Source organism: Xenopus laevis, chromosome 5L, assembly GCF_017654675.1.
Source record: "Xenopus laevis strain J_2021 chromosome 5L, Xenopus_laevis_v10.1, whole genome shotgun sequence".
Lineage (NCBI taxonomy): Eukaryota > Metazoa > Chordata > Amphibia > Anura > Pipidae > Xenopus > Xenopus laevis.
In genome coordinates, this window is record NC_054379.1 from 157,321,996 (window position 1) to 157,338,891 (window position 16,896).

At 41.8% G+C, this 16,896-nt stretch overlaps 1 protein-coding gene across 1 annotated transcript in view; it reads right to left on the reverse strand.

Annotated features, from left to right (window-relative positions):
* Positions 1 to 1,500: 1,500 nt before the first annotated feature.
* Positions 1,501 to 16,896, reverse strand: part of itsn2.L (intersectin 2 L homeolog) — a 103,326-nt gene continuing 87,930 nt past the window's right edge. Inside the window, exons 29-39 of the mRNA XM_018264054.2 lie at positions 9,838 to 9,959; positions 9,171 to 9,277; positions 8,728 to 8,911; positions 8,538 to 8,636; positions 8,199 to 8,366; positions 7,859 to 8,071; positions 6,875 to 6,996; positions 6,649 to 6,731; positions 6,446 to 6,529; positions 4,098 to 4,271; positions 1,501 to 3,006 (exon numbers count right to left, since the gene is read on the reverse strand). Coding sequence (XP_018119543.1) covers positions 2,867 to 3,006; positions 4,098 to 4,271; positions 6,446 to 6,529; positions 6,649 to 6,731; positions 6,875 to 6,996; positions 7,859 to 8,071; positions 8,199 to 8,366; positions 8,538 to 8,636; positions 8,728 to 8,911; positions 9,171 to 9,277; positions 9,838 to 9,959 — 1,496 coding nt within the window. The 3' untranslated portion in view covers positions 1,501 to 2,866. The remainder of the gene's footprint in view (positions 3,007 to 4,097; positions 4,272 to 6,445; positions 6,530 to 6,648; positions 6,732 to 6,874; positions 6,997 to 7,858; positions 8,072 to 8,198; positions 8,367 to 8,537; positions 8,637 to 8,727; positions 8,912 to 9,170; positions 9,278 to 9,837; positions 9,960 to 16,896) is intronic.

The following is a 16,896-nucleotide window of genomic DNA, read 5'->3' on the forward strand; positions in this document are numbered from 1 at the left end:
GCACTGCAGGTCGGGCGCCACATAGCCGCCCTGGTGAAGAATTGGGGCAGAGCAAAGCCCACGTGTAGTTCTCGGAGAGGTACAGAGGCAGGGACATGCCCATTGTGACATCATTACATGACTGGTAGTTATATTGTCGCACATTCAACCCCACTCACAACAGAGTGAAGTAAATAGTCAATCCTATATAAGAAGACAAAGCTGATAAACTATATAAATAGCATTTTTGTTAAACAAAATATGTCACTATATCTATTCAGCCTGAGGAAGGGGTGTCCAACCTGTGGCCCTCGGACGGGCTGAGGAGTCAAACGAATACCAACAGCATGGAATGGGCACACAGCTTAAAGGGGTGGTTCACCTTTACATTAACTTTTAGTACATTATAGAATGGTCAATTCTTAGCAATTTTTCAATTGGTCTTTATTCTTTTTTATAGCTTTTCTTAATTATTGGCCTTCTTCTTCTGATTCTTTCCAGCTTTCAAATTAGGGGGTCACTTACCGGATCTAAAAAACAGATGCTCTGTAAGGCTACACATGTATTGTTATTGCTACTTTTTATTACTCCTTTCTATTCAGGCCTCTCCTATTTATATTCCTGTTTCTTAGCTTAAATAGCAAACTGTAGAGCAGCTGAATAAAAAGCTAAATAACTCAAAAACCTTAAATAATAAAAAATGAAAACCAATTGCAAATTGTCTCAGAATATCTCTCTCTACGTCATACTTAAAGTAATAGTGATCAACCCTTTATTTGATATTAAGTATAGGGTATTAGAGATTGAAGGGCCCAGCAGTCCTGGGACATTTGCTGTTGGAGGTGTTCCATAGAGCCAGTATAACTTACTAAAAGATAATGTAAAGGCCAACCACTCCTTTAAGCTAGCAACAGGGGCCCTAGATATTCTGCTTGAAAAGCAACTGAAAGCATTATTACTGATGGCAGCCATGTTTATCTGCTTAGTGTGACCAAAATGTGATGCAGAGCAATAGAGCGCCTGCGGGCATGCAGCATAAACCAGACTGGAAGAAACCTTCTAAATATAATAAATTAAAAGTTCTATATCATTAATCAAGTAATCAAGTTTATGTTCACTATTCATATTCATCTGTTTCTCTTCATTCTGTCTTCAGTGTCAGATGAATGATCCAATATATCTTATAGGGAGGCTCCTTTCCTAGCAGATGTATTAGAGCTCACTCAAATAACTGCCTTTTGCACAAATCCTGCATGTAGAGCGACATGATGTCTGGTGAGTTTAATAGAGTGAGCTCTAATACATCTTCTAGGCAAAAGGAGCCCCCCTATAAGATATATTGGATCTAACTGTCAATGAATATCTGACACCCAACTGCTGAATGAAGAGAGAATGAAGAGAAACAGATGCTGAGAGAGGAATAGTGAAGATAAACTTGATTATTTCAGAAACTATGCAGAAATTTTAATTGATTGTATTTAGAAAGTTTCTTATTTCAGTAATACTGAAGCTTGTATTAAATTTTCATTTTTGCAATAGTTCCCCTTTAAGTAAAATCACAGAAAAATCCAGGCCTCCTTTAAGTAAAATCACAGAAAAATCCAGGCCTTGATGTATTTGGAGAAATCACCAACATTCTATACATTTCTTACAACCCATGTGCCAACACGGCCTCCGAAGCCTTCTCAAGATCACTTGTTTTGTCCATCACAAAATCACATCCCTTAAATAACTCTATTATAACCCTTACAGTGTTTGGAATAGAATGTGCACATTATATATATATATCTGTATGTCTCTATAGCTTTCCATATAATACAAAACCTTTTGCCAATAATGCACTTTTAACAGGTCCTCCTAAATCCTCTTCCCATGGAAGCTTGTAGGCTATTGTAAGGTCTTTGGGTGGCAGAGAGAGAGAGAGAGAGAGAGTCCCATGGGGAAGCTTGTAGGCTAGTGTAAGGTCTTCAGGTGTCGAGAGAGAGAGAGGAGAGAGACTCATGGGGAAGCTTGTAGGCTAATGTAAGGTCTTCAGGTGTCAGAGATAGAAAAGAGAGTCCCATGGTGAAGCTTGTAGGCTAATGTAAGGTCTTTGTGTGTGTGTGAGAGAGAGAGAGAGAGAGAGAGAGAGAGAGAGAGAGAGAGAGAGAGAGACTGAGACTCATGGGGAAGCTTGTAGGCTAATGTAAGGTCTTTGTGTGTGTGTGTGTGTGTGTGTGAGTGTGAGTGTGAGAGAGAGAGAGAGAGAGAGAGAGAGAGAGAGAGAGAGAGAGAGAGACAGAGACAGAGACAGAGACAGAGACAGAGAGACAGAGACTCATGGGGAAGCTTGTAGGCTAATGTAAGGTCTTCAGATGCCAAGTTTTGAGAGAGAGAGAGAAAATGAATTAATCCAGGGATTTCTCCAGAGAAATAATAAAGATATATATTAACAACAGTCTAATCTCTATACCTTGAGAGTTGCAGGTGGCATATTCCATAGTTAGTGACATCTTCCCCCCGCCTTCCAGCGATGCCTACATCTATATCAGCAGCTCTAGGGGTTGTGGCACCGCTCCCCCTCCCCCCCAACAAAAACAAACTACAGTCAGCTTGATTTTTTTCTGGCACCAGAAACAATAAAAATTACCCTAAAAAATGTTGCCATTTGTTTTTTTTAAAAAAAAAAAAGAAAGGCGCAAAGCGGTGCAGTATTGCTATGTGAAGGCACAGTGATCCAATGGCTACTGGTGGTCCTGCAGAACTAGAGTTGCACAGGTGGAGCCAACAGTGAACTAATCAGCAGGGACAGTCGGTGTTGCGGGAGGATCACAGCAGAGTGTCAGCTCTTTCTCGAGTGGATTTCCGTTTCAGTAATGTCCAGCAGATTAATGGAGCCAAATCTCTGCTAAAAGAGCTGCAGGTCAAAGCGCACCCACACTTCTCCTGTCGACACCTCGTGCAGCAGTAGCCGCTTGGTGGCCGGAACTTTGCCCTCCTGCTCAGTTCGTATCTTGGCTACAGGAACTTCAGTTCGACCCAGAAAATCTGAATAGAGGAGATTGGGAAAGAGACATTTAGAATAAAAAGTATAATACAGAGCAAAGGAACTTATTAACTCAATATTCCTTATATAAAGGCAATATAAACCTTTAGCTGCCCATACAGCTTCAGTACTACTCTCGGCCGTATTAGCAGCTGATTAGCTTATGTATGAGGCCTCTGTGATAAATATCTGATCCAAACCTATTCACATGTGGTTTACAAAAATAAAGGCAATGGACTATAGATGAAGTCCTGTGCAGACCCCTCAACTGCCTGGAGTTCAGCCCAATTTATCTTATCCCTTGGATTGTCTAATTGGGTAAGAAACAGGAGTGGAACTTCCCTTGTGTGACCAGTATTAGGATATATTTTCCCTTTAAAGGAGAACTAAATCCTAAAAATGAATATGGCTAAAAATACCATATTTTATATAGTGAACTTATTGCACGAGGCTAAAGTTTCAGCTTGTCAATAGCAGCAATGATCCAGGACTTCAAACTTGTCACAGGGGGTCACCATCTTGGAAAGTGTCTGTGACACTCACATGCTCAGTGGGCTCTGATTGGCTGTTGAGAAGCTAAGCTTAGGGGTCGTCACTAATTATCCAGCAGAAAATGAGCTTCCCTGGCTGTAATATAAGCTGATGCTACAGGTTTGCTGATTATTAAATTCTGATGCTAATTGCACTGGTTTCTGTGCTGCCATGTAGTAATTATGTGTATTAATTACTAATCAGCCTTATATTGTGACATTTCTATTCTATGTGTACTGTATATTGTGAGTGGGTCCCTAAGCTCAGTAAGTGACAGCAGCACAGAGCATGTGCAGTGAATCAGCAGAAAAGAAGATGGGGAGCTACTGGGGCATCTTTGGAGACACAGATCTTTACTGCTAAAGGGCTGTGGTTGCCTTGGGCTGGTACAGAAGCACAAAACATAATGTACAACATTTCTAGCTACTTCTTTAGTTTAGGGAAAGCGGGCCAAGTAGCTTTGGAACACAAAAGATCCAAACCCTGCACAAAGTGTTGGGATTCAGTAGAAAACAGAAGAAAGTCTCCCTACCTTATACGGTTACAGACCGGGGCTACTTACCATCAGGGGAAAACTGATCACGGTCAAACACAGTGATACACAGAACATCCTGATACAGATCCTTAAGGAAGAACTGACAGTTGAAATTCCACTTGGGGCTGAGGGTGTCAGTCAGGGTGCGGGTGGTGTAGCTCTGGGAGCCCATGCTGACCTCGCAGTACGGGTTGCTCTTCCCTGCACAAAGACATAAACCACATAATGGAGGGGGGATTCTCATTCATCCCTTCAAACCATAACATTACTCATGGACACAAAGCACTTCAAGGGGAAATATGCCTAATGACTTACAGTAACCTGTAGACAGACAATAACAATTCTGCAATTCTATTCTGCCTTCTTTCCAACGAGAATTTTACTTTTCTGCTGAGCTATACCTATGTACATTTTCAGTTCCTGTGACAATAAGGGGGTTATTTATCAAAGGTTGAGTTTTTGGGCTAAATAAACCACTTTTTGCTGATGGAAAAAATTGACTTGAGTTTTAGAGGTTTTTTTATACCATCGAATTCACTCACAACGCAAATGTTTTCTAATTTATGAAAAAACTCGAATATAAAAAACTTCAATCAGTGAATTCAAGACTATGAACCCGAAAACTCCAATTTATCAAGTTTTTGGCTGAAAAAAACTTTGAATCGATCGAATTATTTGAGTTTTCGAGCAAAACCCCCCGAAAAAAAACCTGAACATCATGAAGGCTACAGACATCTTCAAATGGTTAAAGGACCAGTAACATCAAAATTTTGTTAATTAATTAAAAATTTACTATGAAAAAAACCACCAACACATATTTAACTTGAAAATCAGAAAGTCTTTATTTTGTGATTTTAGCGAGGGAGGAGAAATCGATTGCTGCAAGATGGATTGTCGCCCTGTTGCCTTTTCTGAAGACGAGCGCAAGTGGAGTTTCGGTAAGTTATTCCTAAATAAAGACTGCGATTTTAAAGTTTAATATGTGTTGGTGTTTTTTTTCGTAGTATACGAACACATTTTTTTGATGTTACTGGTCTTTTAAAGGGCCAGTAACATCAAAAAAAATTTCAAAAATTTGTTACTATTCAACAAAAAAAAACACCAACACAAATTAAACTTTAAAATAGCAAAGCCTTTATTAAGAAATAACTTCCAGAAACTCCACTTCCGGTCCTCTTCAGAAAAGGCGACAGGGCGACCATCCATCCTTCAACGCTTGATTTCTGCTCCCTGGCTATTCACAGACAGCGTGCGGCTTCTTCTCCTCCTTGTTGGATTCGGTGCCCAGCAGATTCTGGATGACGAAAGAAGATCCGGGGGTGTCAGTGAGTGTGGGGTCCTGGGGGGAGGCTGCTGTACATTCCCGAGCTGCCTATAGAGCACGAGCAGCAGCCCGTGACACACAGGAGACTTCCGAAGAACTTCCAGCTGAACCGCATGCTTTACCCTCCCCAGTCCCAGCGATCATACTGGACTCTCTCCTGGCGGATCTGCCACTCCGGGCAGCATTGTGTGCAGCTTCACCAGCGGCGGCTCCATGTATCTGAAACAAGTGATCACGGGGGAGACTCCAACTTTATCGAGCGAGTGCACGAACTGGAGCAACGCAACAAGGTCCTGGAGGCAGAGCTGCACCTCTTGCGCCAAAAACACAACAAGCCTTCTAGGTTGCGGGACATGTACGAACCTCCGTGTATTTCAGGGAAGATCACGTTGATTTCTTTCAAAGAAGTGATTTCCCTTGTGCCTTCAGTGTATTCGCGTATCGCCGCCCCTGAGCAAACATGTTCCTGCCCAACAGCGACCCGTTCATGCAACGCAGGCGACACAGCAAACCCACAGAAGCCTAGCATACCACCACTGCTAGGGTGTCTTCTTCCTTCATCCAGAATCTGCTGGGCACCGAATCCAACAAGGAGGAGAAGAAGCCACACGTGGCCTGTGAATAGCCAGGGAGGAGAAATCGAGCATGCAGGATGGATGGTTGCCCTGTCGCCTGCAGGCAATCCTGCAGGCAATTGTAGTTAAAAAGGTATTTATTGAAGTACAAGTATGGATTACAGCCTGTCATCCATACTTGTACTTCAATAAATACTTTTTTTTTAACTGCAACTGCCTGGAGGATTGCTCAAGAGTTCCTACCCTACAAACAATACGGTGATATCTGCTCCCTCAAGTTGAAGGTTTGGAGCTTGGGCCTCTTCATATATGTGGTGAGTCTCTTTAAATAAACCATTTTTAATGATATTAAATACCACTCAACCTTTAATAAATCTGCCCCTAAATGACCAATAAGAAACGAGCAGAGGAAGGTATAACCTCAAACTCATAATTTCCCAGATACCCCGCTTAATAATGAAGGAAGCACTTCCTACCATTAGGTTTACTGGCCTTTAATTCTGTTGCCTCAATCACATGCACCAGCAGGCGGCCAATCCCTGAAGACTTCTGAGAGCGTGCTGTTGGTGGGGAGACAAAGAGAATGTGAGATCAGTATTTACACCAAATTCTATCAAGAGGGCTGGAGTCAGACTCTGTGCCATACAGACCATGATAGGTGGAGCTTTAGGGCCATTACCTTGATATGCTTTCTCCCTCTTCTTCTTCTCCGTGTCAATGAAATTCTCAGAGGCAGCTTTGATCTTCTGAACCCAGGCCGTTCTATTAAAAAAGGAAACATGTCCCTGCCATTAGCATATTCCCTTGGCTGGTGAAGTGAAGGATACAATTTAATGTCCACCACCAGTTGCTTGCAAGGAAGAAGCCTGTATCACGGGACACCATGCCTAGAGCGAGGGATTTACCTTTCATTGATGTTGTCAGTCCTGAGTGTGTAGACTCTGTCAATGTGGGAGATATGAAAAACAGGTTCGTCGCTAGAAGGGTCACTTGGCAATTTCACTAGCACTTCATTTAAGAAGATTGGCTGTGGTGGAAGAGGAGCAAGTTTGAGCATGGGAATAAGACAGATATCACAGAAACAAAATAATGTCACCTGCAGTTAATGAGATGTCGGGCACATAGAAGAGGGAATTTTAATGTCATTGCGGAAAGTCAAATGTTTATCTCTGTAGTACCTAAGATGAACAGAAGTAAAGGTCCACCTTGCAGGAGACACTAGCAAATCAAGCAGACTCCACCCTCTTAGGCTTTACCCCCTCCAATGATCCTTTTACTACTCCAAGTAAGGCAGATGTCTGGCCTTTGGAGTAGGCCTTGGTAAGGCTCACTTTGGGTAGCACCTTGTTTCCAGTGCCTGATCGCCCAACTACATGCCAGCCTTTCCTTTCTCCTGTAAAGAACATGAGATAAAGTCCTGTCCGAGGAACCAATGTGTAACCAGAAAGTGTTGCTTCGTAATCCATTAAGCACCACATTATTCTCCCTAGTCCCCTGTCTCTGCTATGGTTGAAGGATCATCTGTAAAGCTGGGCATGTGTGGAATGATCTGGTGAGGTCGCCAAATGAGCAGAGTGTTGCCCAATTTTGCTTGGCTGATCTGTTTATTTTGCTCCAAGGTCAACCATTATATCATACTGTGGGTCTCTGGAGAATCTTCAGGAGAGGACCACATCAATGTGCAGATGAGGTCTTTGTTTTATAGGATTTTCTGAAATGCCTGAAAGATATTTGCCTAATTTTTTAGCCAAGTATCACTTGGGCAGACTATTAGGAAGGCCCCATACACGGGCCAATACGTTTCTAGGTCTGGAGATGCCAAACTTGCAGCTTTTATCATGCACATGTTGACCTTAACAATTCTTCAAGAGCAGCAGCTCAATGCTTACCGTTTTGTACATCTTGTACTGGGCAGTGGTTTTAGGGCTGAAGAGCCTGTCTGACCCTGAAGACACAAACTGCTTGACCATGTAGGTGAGAAGAAGGAAGTCATTAAAGAGGAAACCGAACAGCTCCTTGTTGCTCTTTGTCTTGTACACTTTGCCGCTGTGCAGCAATTTTCGGGGCCCCAGGCAGTTTGTAAGAGAGTTAAATATGATCTGCTGCAAATGGGATACAAGAAGAGCATTTTACAAAGTCTCATATGAAATATATGGGCCCCTCATCAGCCATACAATACTTGGAATTGCGTTACTGTTAATATGTCCCAATGCAAGCTTGGGTAGATACCTCAATGAGACCTTCACACTGAACATGACTCTGAATCCATTCCAGCTTGTCCGAGTTCTCCTTTTCCCTCACCCCTTCATTGACCTGAGAGCACAGCTCCTCTGCTCGATCCAGCGCAAACTTCAGGTTACTGTGGTCAGGGTGAGATTCAGGGGTGTTTTCAAGGATCTGTTTGGAATGGAAATAATGCATTCACCCATAAAACATGTCCAGGGCACATTCATTTCTATTTTAACATAAAAAAAGCAGTTAAATTAGAAGCGATTCTTGGGAGAAAAATCCCTTTTCTTTAACACTGACGTCACAATGGGCATTTATTTGCTTCATCGGGATACTCACATTTTTTATAATTAGAGGATAGCGGGTTATCCTTTGCATTGGTTTCAGTAGGAAGCTGGACAGGGGCATTCCCTTACAGCGGGAGTCCATGGCCAGTCGCTGTATAACAGATAGAGGGAAACATTATAGAATATCTAATGGCACAAGAAACTGAAGGGACTTGAATGAAGGAGGAAGCTTTAGGTCCAACCTTTAGATAGTCCTTAAAATCGGCATCCTCGTCAGTCTTGTGCTGCAGTAGAGCAGCGCCGTTGAGCTGACAGCTGCAGAATCGGATGTAGGCCGGCATGTGCGACAGCTCTGTAGCCAGTATGTCCCCTATCATCTGAACTGGCATCTTCTCTCCCCCAGTCTTCTTACGGACCCTCAGGGCTCTAAAGTCAAAGTAATGGGTTTATTCCATGATCAGTAGCATCGGAAAGGGAACATCGTCCACAAAGGAAAAGCAGTAACAGTGGACAAATGGTTTTTGTGGATACACAGATCAATGGAGGTGAGGGAGTGAGATATAATGGAGTATGGACAAGTCACAGTGGAAGAGTGTAGAACTCAAGGACAGAAGGGCTTCTCCTTCAGGACAAGCAATTGGACACCTGTAAGTACAGTAGGGTTTCCAGTAGGTATTATACTTACTTAAGTAACTTGGTGTTGGACATGATCAGTTCCTTCCAATTTACAAATATCATGCCCATCTCTCCTTCGGTTAAAGAGCCAGACTCAGACATCGGTTTCTGAAAAACCTGCAAAAAGTCCAAATGAAGGGAAGCAGTGATGACTTTGTGTGTTACAAATGCAGCAAGAAGAGGGAGTACAGCAGGGAAACTGGTAAATCGTGGTTCACTACATGAATAAGGAACCTCAACAATTCTCTATGGAAAGAACCCCTAAAAATATGCTCTGCCATTGGCTGCACAGTTTGGAAAAAGGAATGGCAACCACTACCAGTTATAAGATGTGGAACAGACATATGACTACAGGCACCCAAGGGGACCACTTTTCTATGTTGGTTGGCTTTGACAAAAGTTATCATGCATAGTTCGTCTTCTTTAACCAGTCAAGGAATGGTTGAGGCTGATGAGGGGGAGTCATGATAAATGGCATAGAGTAAGATTTCTACTGAAGCATAAGGTACAATGTAGGAGGTGGGCTTCATCTAACTAAAACTGCCTCTTCATAGGTCTTAATTCAGCTTGAAATGTGCGGTTCTCCTTCCTTTGTGGCCCTACAGTTCTGAATATCACAGGATTCTGGGAATGATATTCCAGCCACAGGCACAGTTTGGCTATTTCTCCATACTCACCTCTACCACAAGTTGAAGGTCATCCATGTACCTCTCTTCTGTTTGGATCAGCTCGTGTATATAGCCCTGGCGCTTTCGCTCCATGGGCAACATGGTATCCAGTGTATGTAGGTCGGCACACCCTGTGAAGGAAAGGATTACAGCTTATAGCATTTTATTCCCATGCCCTACAACTTCATACCAAGCTCTTGTATGGGCTGAAGGACTCACCTTGTGTACTATGATTGCTTTAGATACAAGGTCAAGGAATACAGATAACATGGGGGATGATGATGATGCTCCCCCAACTAGAAACTGTCAGGATATCAGACAGTATATCATCAGTTCTGTAACTTGATAAATACACCAGGCCAAAGGCAGTGTTCTGCAGATCAGATTTTTCAAAGATGATGTCTCATAGTATAAAAGTATGGAATAAAAGTAGGCTCGGAATGTGATACGGAGCCTAAACTCTCCCTGTTTATCAGTGGTATGTAAAGAATGGAAATGTTGAGTCCTTAGGATAGTCAACCTTGCCATGAGTCTCATGAGACTTCAGCACTTCTTTCATACTCTATCTAGAATTGACACCATAATTGGGTTGTTATTTACAGTGGAAGGAAGACCTGTACTGGAATGTCCCCAGAGAAATACACAGGGTTGTTTTTGCCATGATGCAAGGTCAGAACCAAGCAACAGTTACCAGGGGTGGCAAATGGAGGCAAATTTCATTTTCTTCAAGGAAATTTAAACCCTCAAAGCAAATTGCTCAATTGGTCGTCTGAGCACTTTTGAAAAATACAGTTTTTTTTCTTCTATTTCAAGAGGACTTTCAAAACAACTTTCAAACAATGTCGACAACTGCTGTTCATTTCAGCCAACTGCACACAGTCTTGGGATGTTGCTTTTCTCAGAGAATGAAGTTAGTGAGCAGAGAAGCGTCACCTGATGTTTCTCTGGTCAGTCCTAAGCACAGCAACATGAAGAGAGATGCAAGAGAAGAACATTCAGAGGGTGTAGCACTGAGAAGTGGCAGCAGCACCAGAATTTCCCCTGGACTTCCAAAAATTTTGCTCCAAATCACACCCCATTACATAACATGGAACGGAGTGTGTATCTAATCCTTCCATGGGCTGCTGCAACGTATCGAGGATTTGCTGTACCTTGAATCCTACATGATACTGGTATTTTCCCAAAGGGTGTGGCCTTCAGAATGTAATCTAGGATATGCCTGGTGAGTAAATGGTGTAGCAATCTTTCAGCCCATACACAAGCATAGGACGTAAGGAGAGAATAAGAACAATTATGGCTGAAGGTTATTTTGGGAATGGAATTGTTGTAAGAGTTCACAAATGTAAAATTAATTGGTTCTACAGGTCTACTGTTTTGGGCTGAAGATCTTAGAGATGGGGCATCTAAATTCTACTGAGCAAGAGAGGTGAAAACATTTAAGATGTCAGTTTCGACAGTACTAAGAGTATTTATGCATGAAATTGCCATGTTTTTACACAAAATGCAGCATTTTATCTCTGATTTCCCTTGACAAAGCTTCTTTTTGCCAAACGCGCACCTGCGTTATTCTTCTTTTAATATTTGAAATCTACTAGATGTCAATTATTCAACTTTTATACTGATCCGAAATAAAACTATAGGGAGTTGGTGAATCATTAAGCCTGCTGCTCGCTCATACTCATTTATTATTCTTTCCCTTGCTATAATCACGTGGATTTGTGGGTTTTTTTAGGTTACAATAGCCTTCTACAGCTTAGGGCTTAGTTGAAAATTTGAGACCACAGTCCCGGTTACTCTGCCTTCTCCACCTTTGTGGTGTCCCAGGGATAGAATATACCAGGCAGTAGAAATTGGGACAACTCCACCGTCTACCATTTCATTTTCCTCTTATTTTCATGAATTTGAGCAGACTGATTTCACATTTTTATCCTATTAATTAATAGGGATGCACCGAATCCAGGATTTGGCCGAATCCTTCTGCCCAGCCGAACCAAATCCGAATTTGCATATGCAAATTAGGGACAGGGAGAGAAATCGTGTGACTTTTTGTCACAAAACAAGGAAAAAATGTTTTACCCTTCCCACTCTTAATTTGCATATGCAAATTAGGATTCGGATTTGGTTCGGTATTATCTTTTATTATCGGCTGAATCCAAAATAGTGGATTCGGTGCATCCCTATTAATTAATGGGCACTTTATATTAATTACATTAGCCTAATCAACTCATGCTAAGATATTTATTACTATTTATTTAGCACAGCACTTTATATCACGACGGTTCTATTAATTAATCTCTCATTTATAATAATGGTTGAAAGTCCTTCTCAATGTTGTAATTAGTTGACCTTTATCAACTGATTTGAGAAATCTGTTTGCCCATCAATATAAAGAGGACAGAAGCCAATTAGGGAACCTGTTAACGCATTGGTAATAATTGTGTGATTTTTCATTTAACTTTTCAATTAATGTAATTGGATCAATTTATTTTAAACTCACTGCGCTTTCAAATTAAAATTTTCAACTGATTGGTTTAATTAGATTGAGTTTTTACTACACGGATATTTATTGAATTGAATTTATTGTGGGTTGATAAAGGGGTTACAGTAAACTATTTTTGTGACCTGTTTGAGTTATTTGGATTAAGCTGGGGGACTTTTTTACTTTTCTAACATTATTCATCTCTGATTTCCCATAACTGCGGTCTCCAGGGGAAGATGCAGCTGACGCAATTGCACTTCAACTCAAATCAGATGAAATTGCACTATGTTTTTTTCTATTTCTTGTGTTAATTTGGGGTTTGGCATGAGAATGATTTATGCTCCATATTTTTCCTTTGAAACTGTGCTGCAGTGACTGGAGCAGGCCGCTGTGGGAAGCCTGGAGCTATTAGTTGGTTCAGAGGTTGCGGGGGCTCCAGGGTTCCCCTACGTCAATAGGTGCAACTGCAGGTAGCGGTGCTGAGTGCAATTATTTAGCCCCTTTATTGCCCATAATTGGTTGTTAAATGAGAAACCTAAAAATGAATATGGCTAAAAATAAACAAATATTATTGAACCAGCCTAAAGGTTCAGCATTTCTATAGTAGTTATGATCAAGGTCTTCAAGGAAGTCACACGAGCTCCCCAGTGGGCTCTAAGCAGCTGTTGAGAAGCTAAGCTTATGGGTCATTTTCCTTCCATACAAGTTTATTCTACATGGCTGATTATTAAATTCTAATGCTAATTGTGTTGGTTTCTGAGCTTCCATGTACCAATACCATGTACCAAAATGTTAACATTTATATTCTATATATACAATATGTTGTGCATCGCTGGAATCAGCAAAAGAGAAGATGGGGAGCTACTGGGGCATCTTTGGAGGCAAAATATTATTATGTTCACTGTTTCAGTCCTAATGAGCTTTCCTAACAAATTATTTTGGCAAATAATCTTGCTATTATTATAAAATAACCATTCTGGATAGTTCTACATACAGAGGCAACATGTTTTTAAGGAAAATATTATCCCTACAAGATAATTATACCAGCTCTCTGATCAAAGCTTTTTTGGCGAGGCAAAAACCCTGACCAACAGCCAATTGTCCATGGGGTTTGTCAGCAACGCACAACACACGGCAAAAACCAGCGCTTCTTACTTACATTCATCCAAGCCAGTAACTGCCCTGTGCATCTTCTCTCTAGCTTCCTCATTCAACCGCCGAAGAGCTTCCCTCTCTTTTAGTATTCTCGGGTTCAGTAAAGGCTTCAATCGCCTATAATATAATTTCATGTACTCTTCCTCATCCATTGTGCAAGGACCCCACTTCACTGGACAGTTTTCTCAGCAAGGAGATTCCATAAACTCTCCCCAACATGAAGCCGGTCCAACGGAGGAACAAAATATTCCTCAAGTGCAGGTATGCCGACATTATGCAATGAGCAGAACATGAGGAATGATCCTGCTTCACCTCTCAGACACGCAGGTGTAATGGAAACCAGCTCTACAGATTGGAGACGAGGCTACAGGAAGACTTTGCTCCAACGTGACTCTCAACAGTCATTGCCTGAGATTTTCTTGCATTTTAAGAATGCTGCTTAGCATAATACAGCTTAGGCAGATAGGTTGCGTCATGAAGAAAGGTGGCATCATGGAAATCCTGTTCTGGGTGCCACTGTACCTCCCACAGAAGCCAGGCCAGCTTCCTACATAACTAATGGTGACATGATAGTTCTTGAGCAATACAAAAACACATTGGCATGCCTCTTAATCACTGGCTATTCCTTCATTTACCTGAACAATTAATGTTCCTCAATTGCTTCCTGCTCCACTATTCACTACACCCAGATCAGTAGCCCAAACCCTTCTCTCTTGTAACAAGTTGGCTACTGTTCTCCTGAAGCTTCATTACTTTATTGGAGGCTCTAAACTACACTGCAAATGTTCTCCATGTATCTGGTCAAATATCCGGGCCTATATTGAATTAATTGACATACAAGAGGTCTATGGATGCCTCTAAACAGCCATGGGGGTAGAGTACTCAGATATCATTTTCTTTAGCACCAACGCAACTAAACAAGCCAAACAGCCAGAGATAACCTTTCAGCAGGGAATTGGTCCCAACAACAAGGCAAAAGTAATGCTGACCATACATGAAGAGATCCGCTCGTCTGGCGACATCGACAAATGAGCGGATCTTTACCCGATATGTCCACCAATGGCAGGGCTATATCGGGGTAATCCGAACATTCGGCTGTAGGGAAAAATTAAACCTTCTTGATCGATATTGTGGCCAGATATCTATCAGGAAGACCAGTCGGAAGCCCCCATACACGGGCAGATAAGCTGCTGAATTGGTCTAAAAGATTGATGTCGGCAGCTTTATCTGTCCATGTATGGCTACCTTAACATGACTCAAGATCAACGAGGAAAATGTCCAGAACGGGACCAGGAATGCCATGATCTTAAATCTGTGGAACTATCTAAAAATCAAGGTGTCCAAGCTTCATCCCTCTAACCCGAGCACCTGTGCCAAAAAGACTCCCACCCAGTGCACAAGGCTCATAAATACATTTTTCTCCTACTTAAAATGTTGTCCAAGTAAAAATGTTGGTTTTTAATGCTTTGAATGAAAACAATAATGAAATCTGAGTGAAAGATATGTTGTTGGATAAAAATAAGAGAATCGGTCAAAATACTTTTGCAAGGGACTGTGCTGTTTTTATTTCAGTAGACCCAGTTACTATTGGTTCTTTGTCTTGAAACTTCTATTTCTTTCTTAAAGGGCAAGAATCTAAGACATCTGTGAAGATAAAATGGAGGGACTTATTGCACAAGGCTAAAGTTTGAGCTTGTCAATAGCAGCAATGATCCAGGACTTCAAACTTGTCACAGGGGGTCACCATCTTGGAAAGTGTCTGTGACACTCACATGCTCAGTGGGCTCCGATTGGCTGTTGAGAAGCTAAGCTTAGGGCTCGTCACTAATTATCCAGCAGAAAATGAGCTTCCCCTGTAATATAAGCTGATGCTACAGGTTTGCTGATTATTAAATTCTGATGCTAATTGCACTGGTTTCTGTGCTGCCATGTAGTAATTATCTGTATTAATTACTAATCAGCCTTATATTGTGACATTTCTATTCTATGTGTACTGTATATTGTGAGTGGGTGCCTAAGCTCAGTAAGTGACAGCAGCACAGAGCATGTGCAGTGAATCAGCAGAAAAGAAGATGGGGAGCTACTGGGGCATCTTTGGAGACACAGATCTTTACTGCTAAAGGGCTGTTGTTGCCTTGGGCTGGTACAGAAGCACAAAACATAATCTACTACTACATCTAGCCTAGTTAAAACCATTCACTCTTGATACCAGCTGCCAAATTGGCAGCCTCAACAGTTAGAAGCTTATTGGTCTGTGTACAGGGCAAACCTACAATTCTGGACCCCCCCCCCCAAGAAATCCTATATTGGCTGAAGGATCTCCACAGGCCCCCTATCATGATCTGATCGTGGCCCAGCATTGACCAAACTGGGGCTCATTTTTTTATTTAAGATGTGGAAACCAGAAGGCAACTTTCCCTTGCGTACATAATTCAACACACACAGAGAAAAACAGCAAGTGTGATCATCCACAAACGTTTATTAAACATGTTTGCATAGTTACATGTCAACATGTGGATTTCTCCCATAGAGCAAAATGCAAATCCCCCCCCATGCCAAGAACGCTTTGTGTAAGTGCATGAATTTCCAAGAAAAAAAAAAAAAACGAGACATTTGTACCCATATTGCAACACTCTATTTAAGGCAACGGAAGCATCACAAAGACCCGAACACAATGCAAAGTACATACTGCAGCGGCACCAGCGGAACACACTTCTGAATTCAGCTTTTTACATTCATGTGAAATATTTGGTTCTCGTGGCGTAAAGGTCTGAACTGGAAATCAGCGGAATGATATAGTGTCTGTACAGAAATGAATTCTTACATTACCGGGAGCCTTCAGGGTGTCTGTGGCGTGACCATATTTTGGAACTGGGTCTGGGTTAAACGCCGGCTTTGGACACATCATATGTACGACTGAGAGGACTAGTTCTCTAGGAAGAGAGTTCCTTGAACACAATATGCCCCTCATTAACCATAATTCTGCTGAGAAATGCCTTCACTCAACCCTTGAGAAGCCCTTACTCCACCCATTCAACTCTGCCCCTCAAATAACACAATGTAGTCATGGACCCCAGCAGGAGACACCACTTGACCATTGCCATAGACCTTGAGGTCATATACACCTGGCGCTCTTAAAAGGGCAGATCATCTGAGGCATAAACAACATGGGATAATGAACACAACGACTCCAATACTCTTCCACCGCTACAAAAATCCCAAGGCCAGAGAACCCCAAATCCTTACAATATATGACATATGATATGAAAGTTTGATAACATAATGTAACCCACGTACTATATAACAGTGCTTGTCTTGTAAAGCTGTGGAAAGGGGATCTAGGTAGGCATGTTCTCTCTATCAGATCTATGGGTATATGGATTTGGGAACGCATTGTGCGCTTACTCATTACTAAGCTCTGTATCTGAGAACCT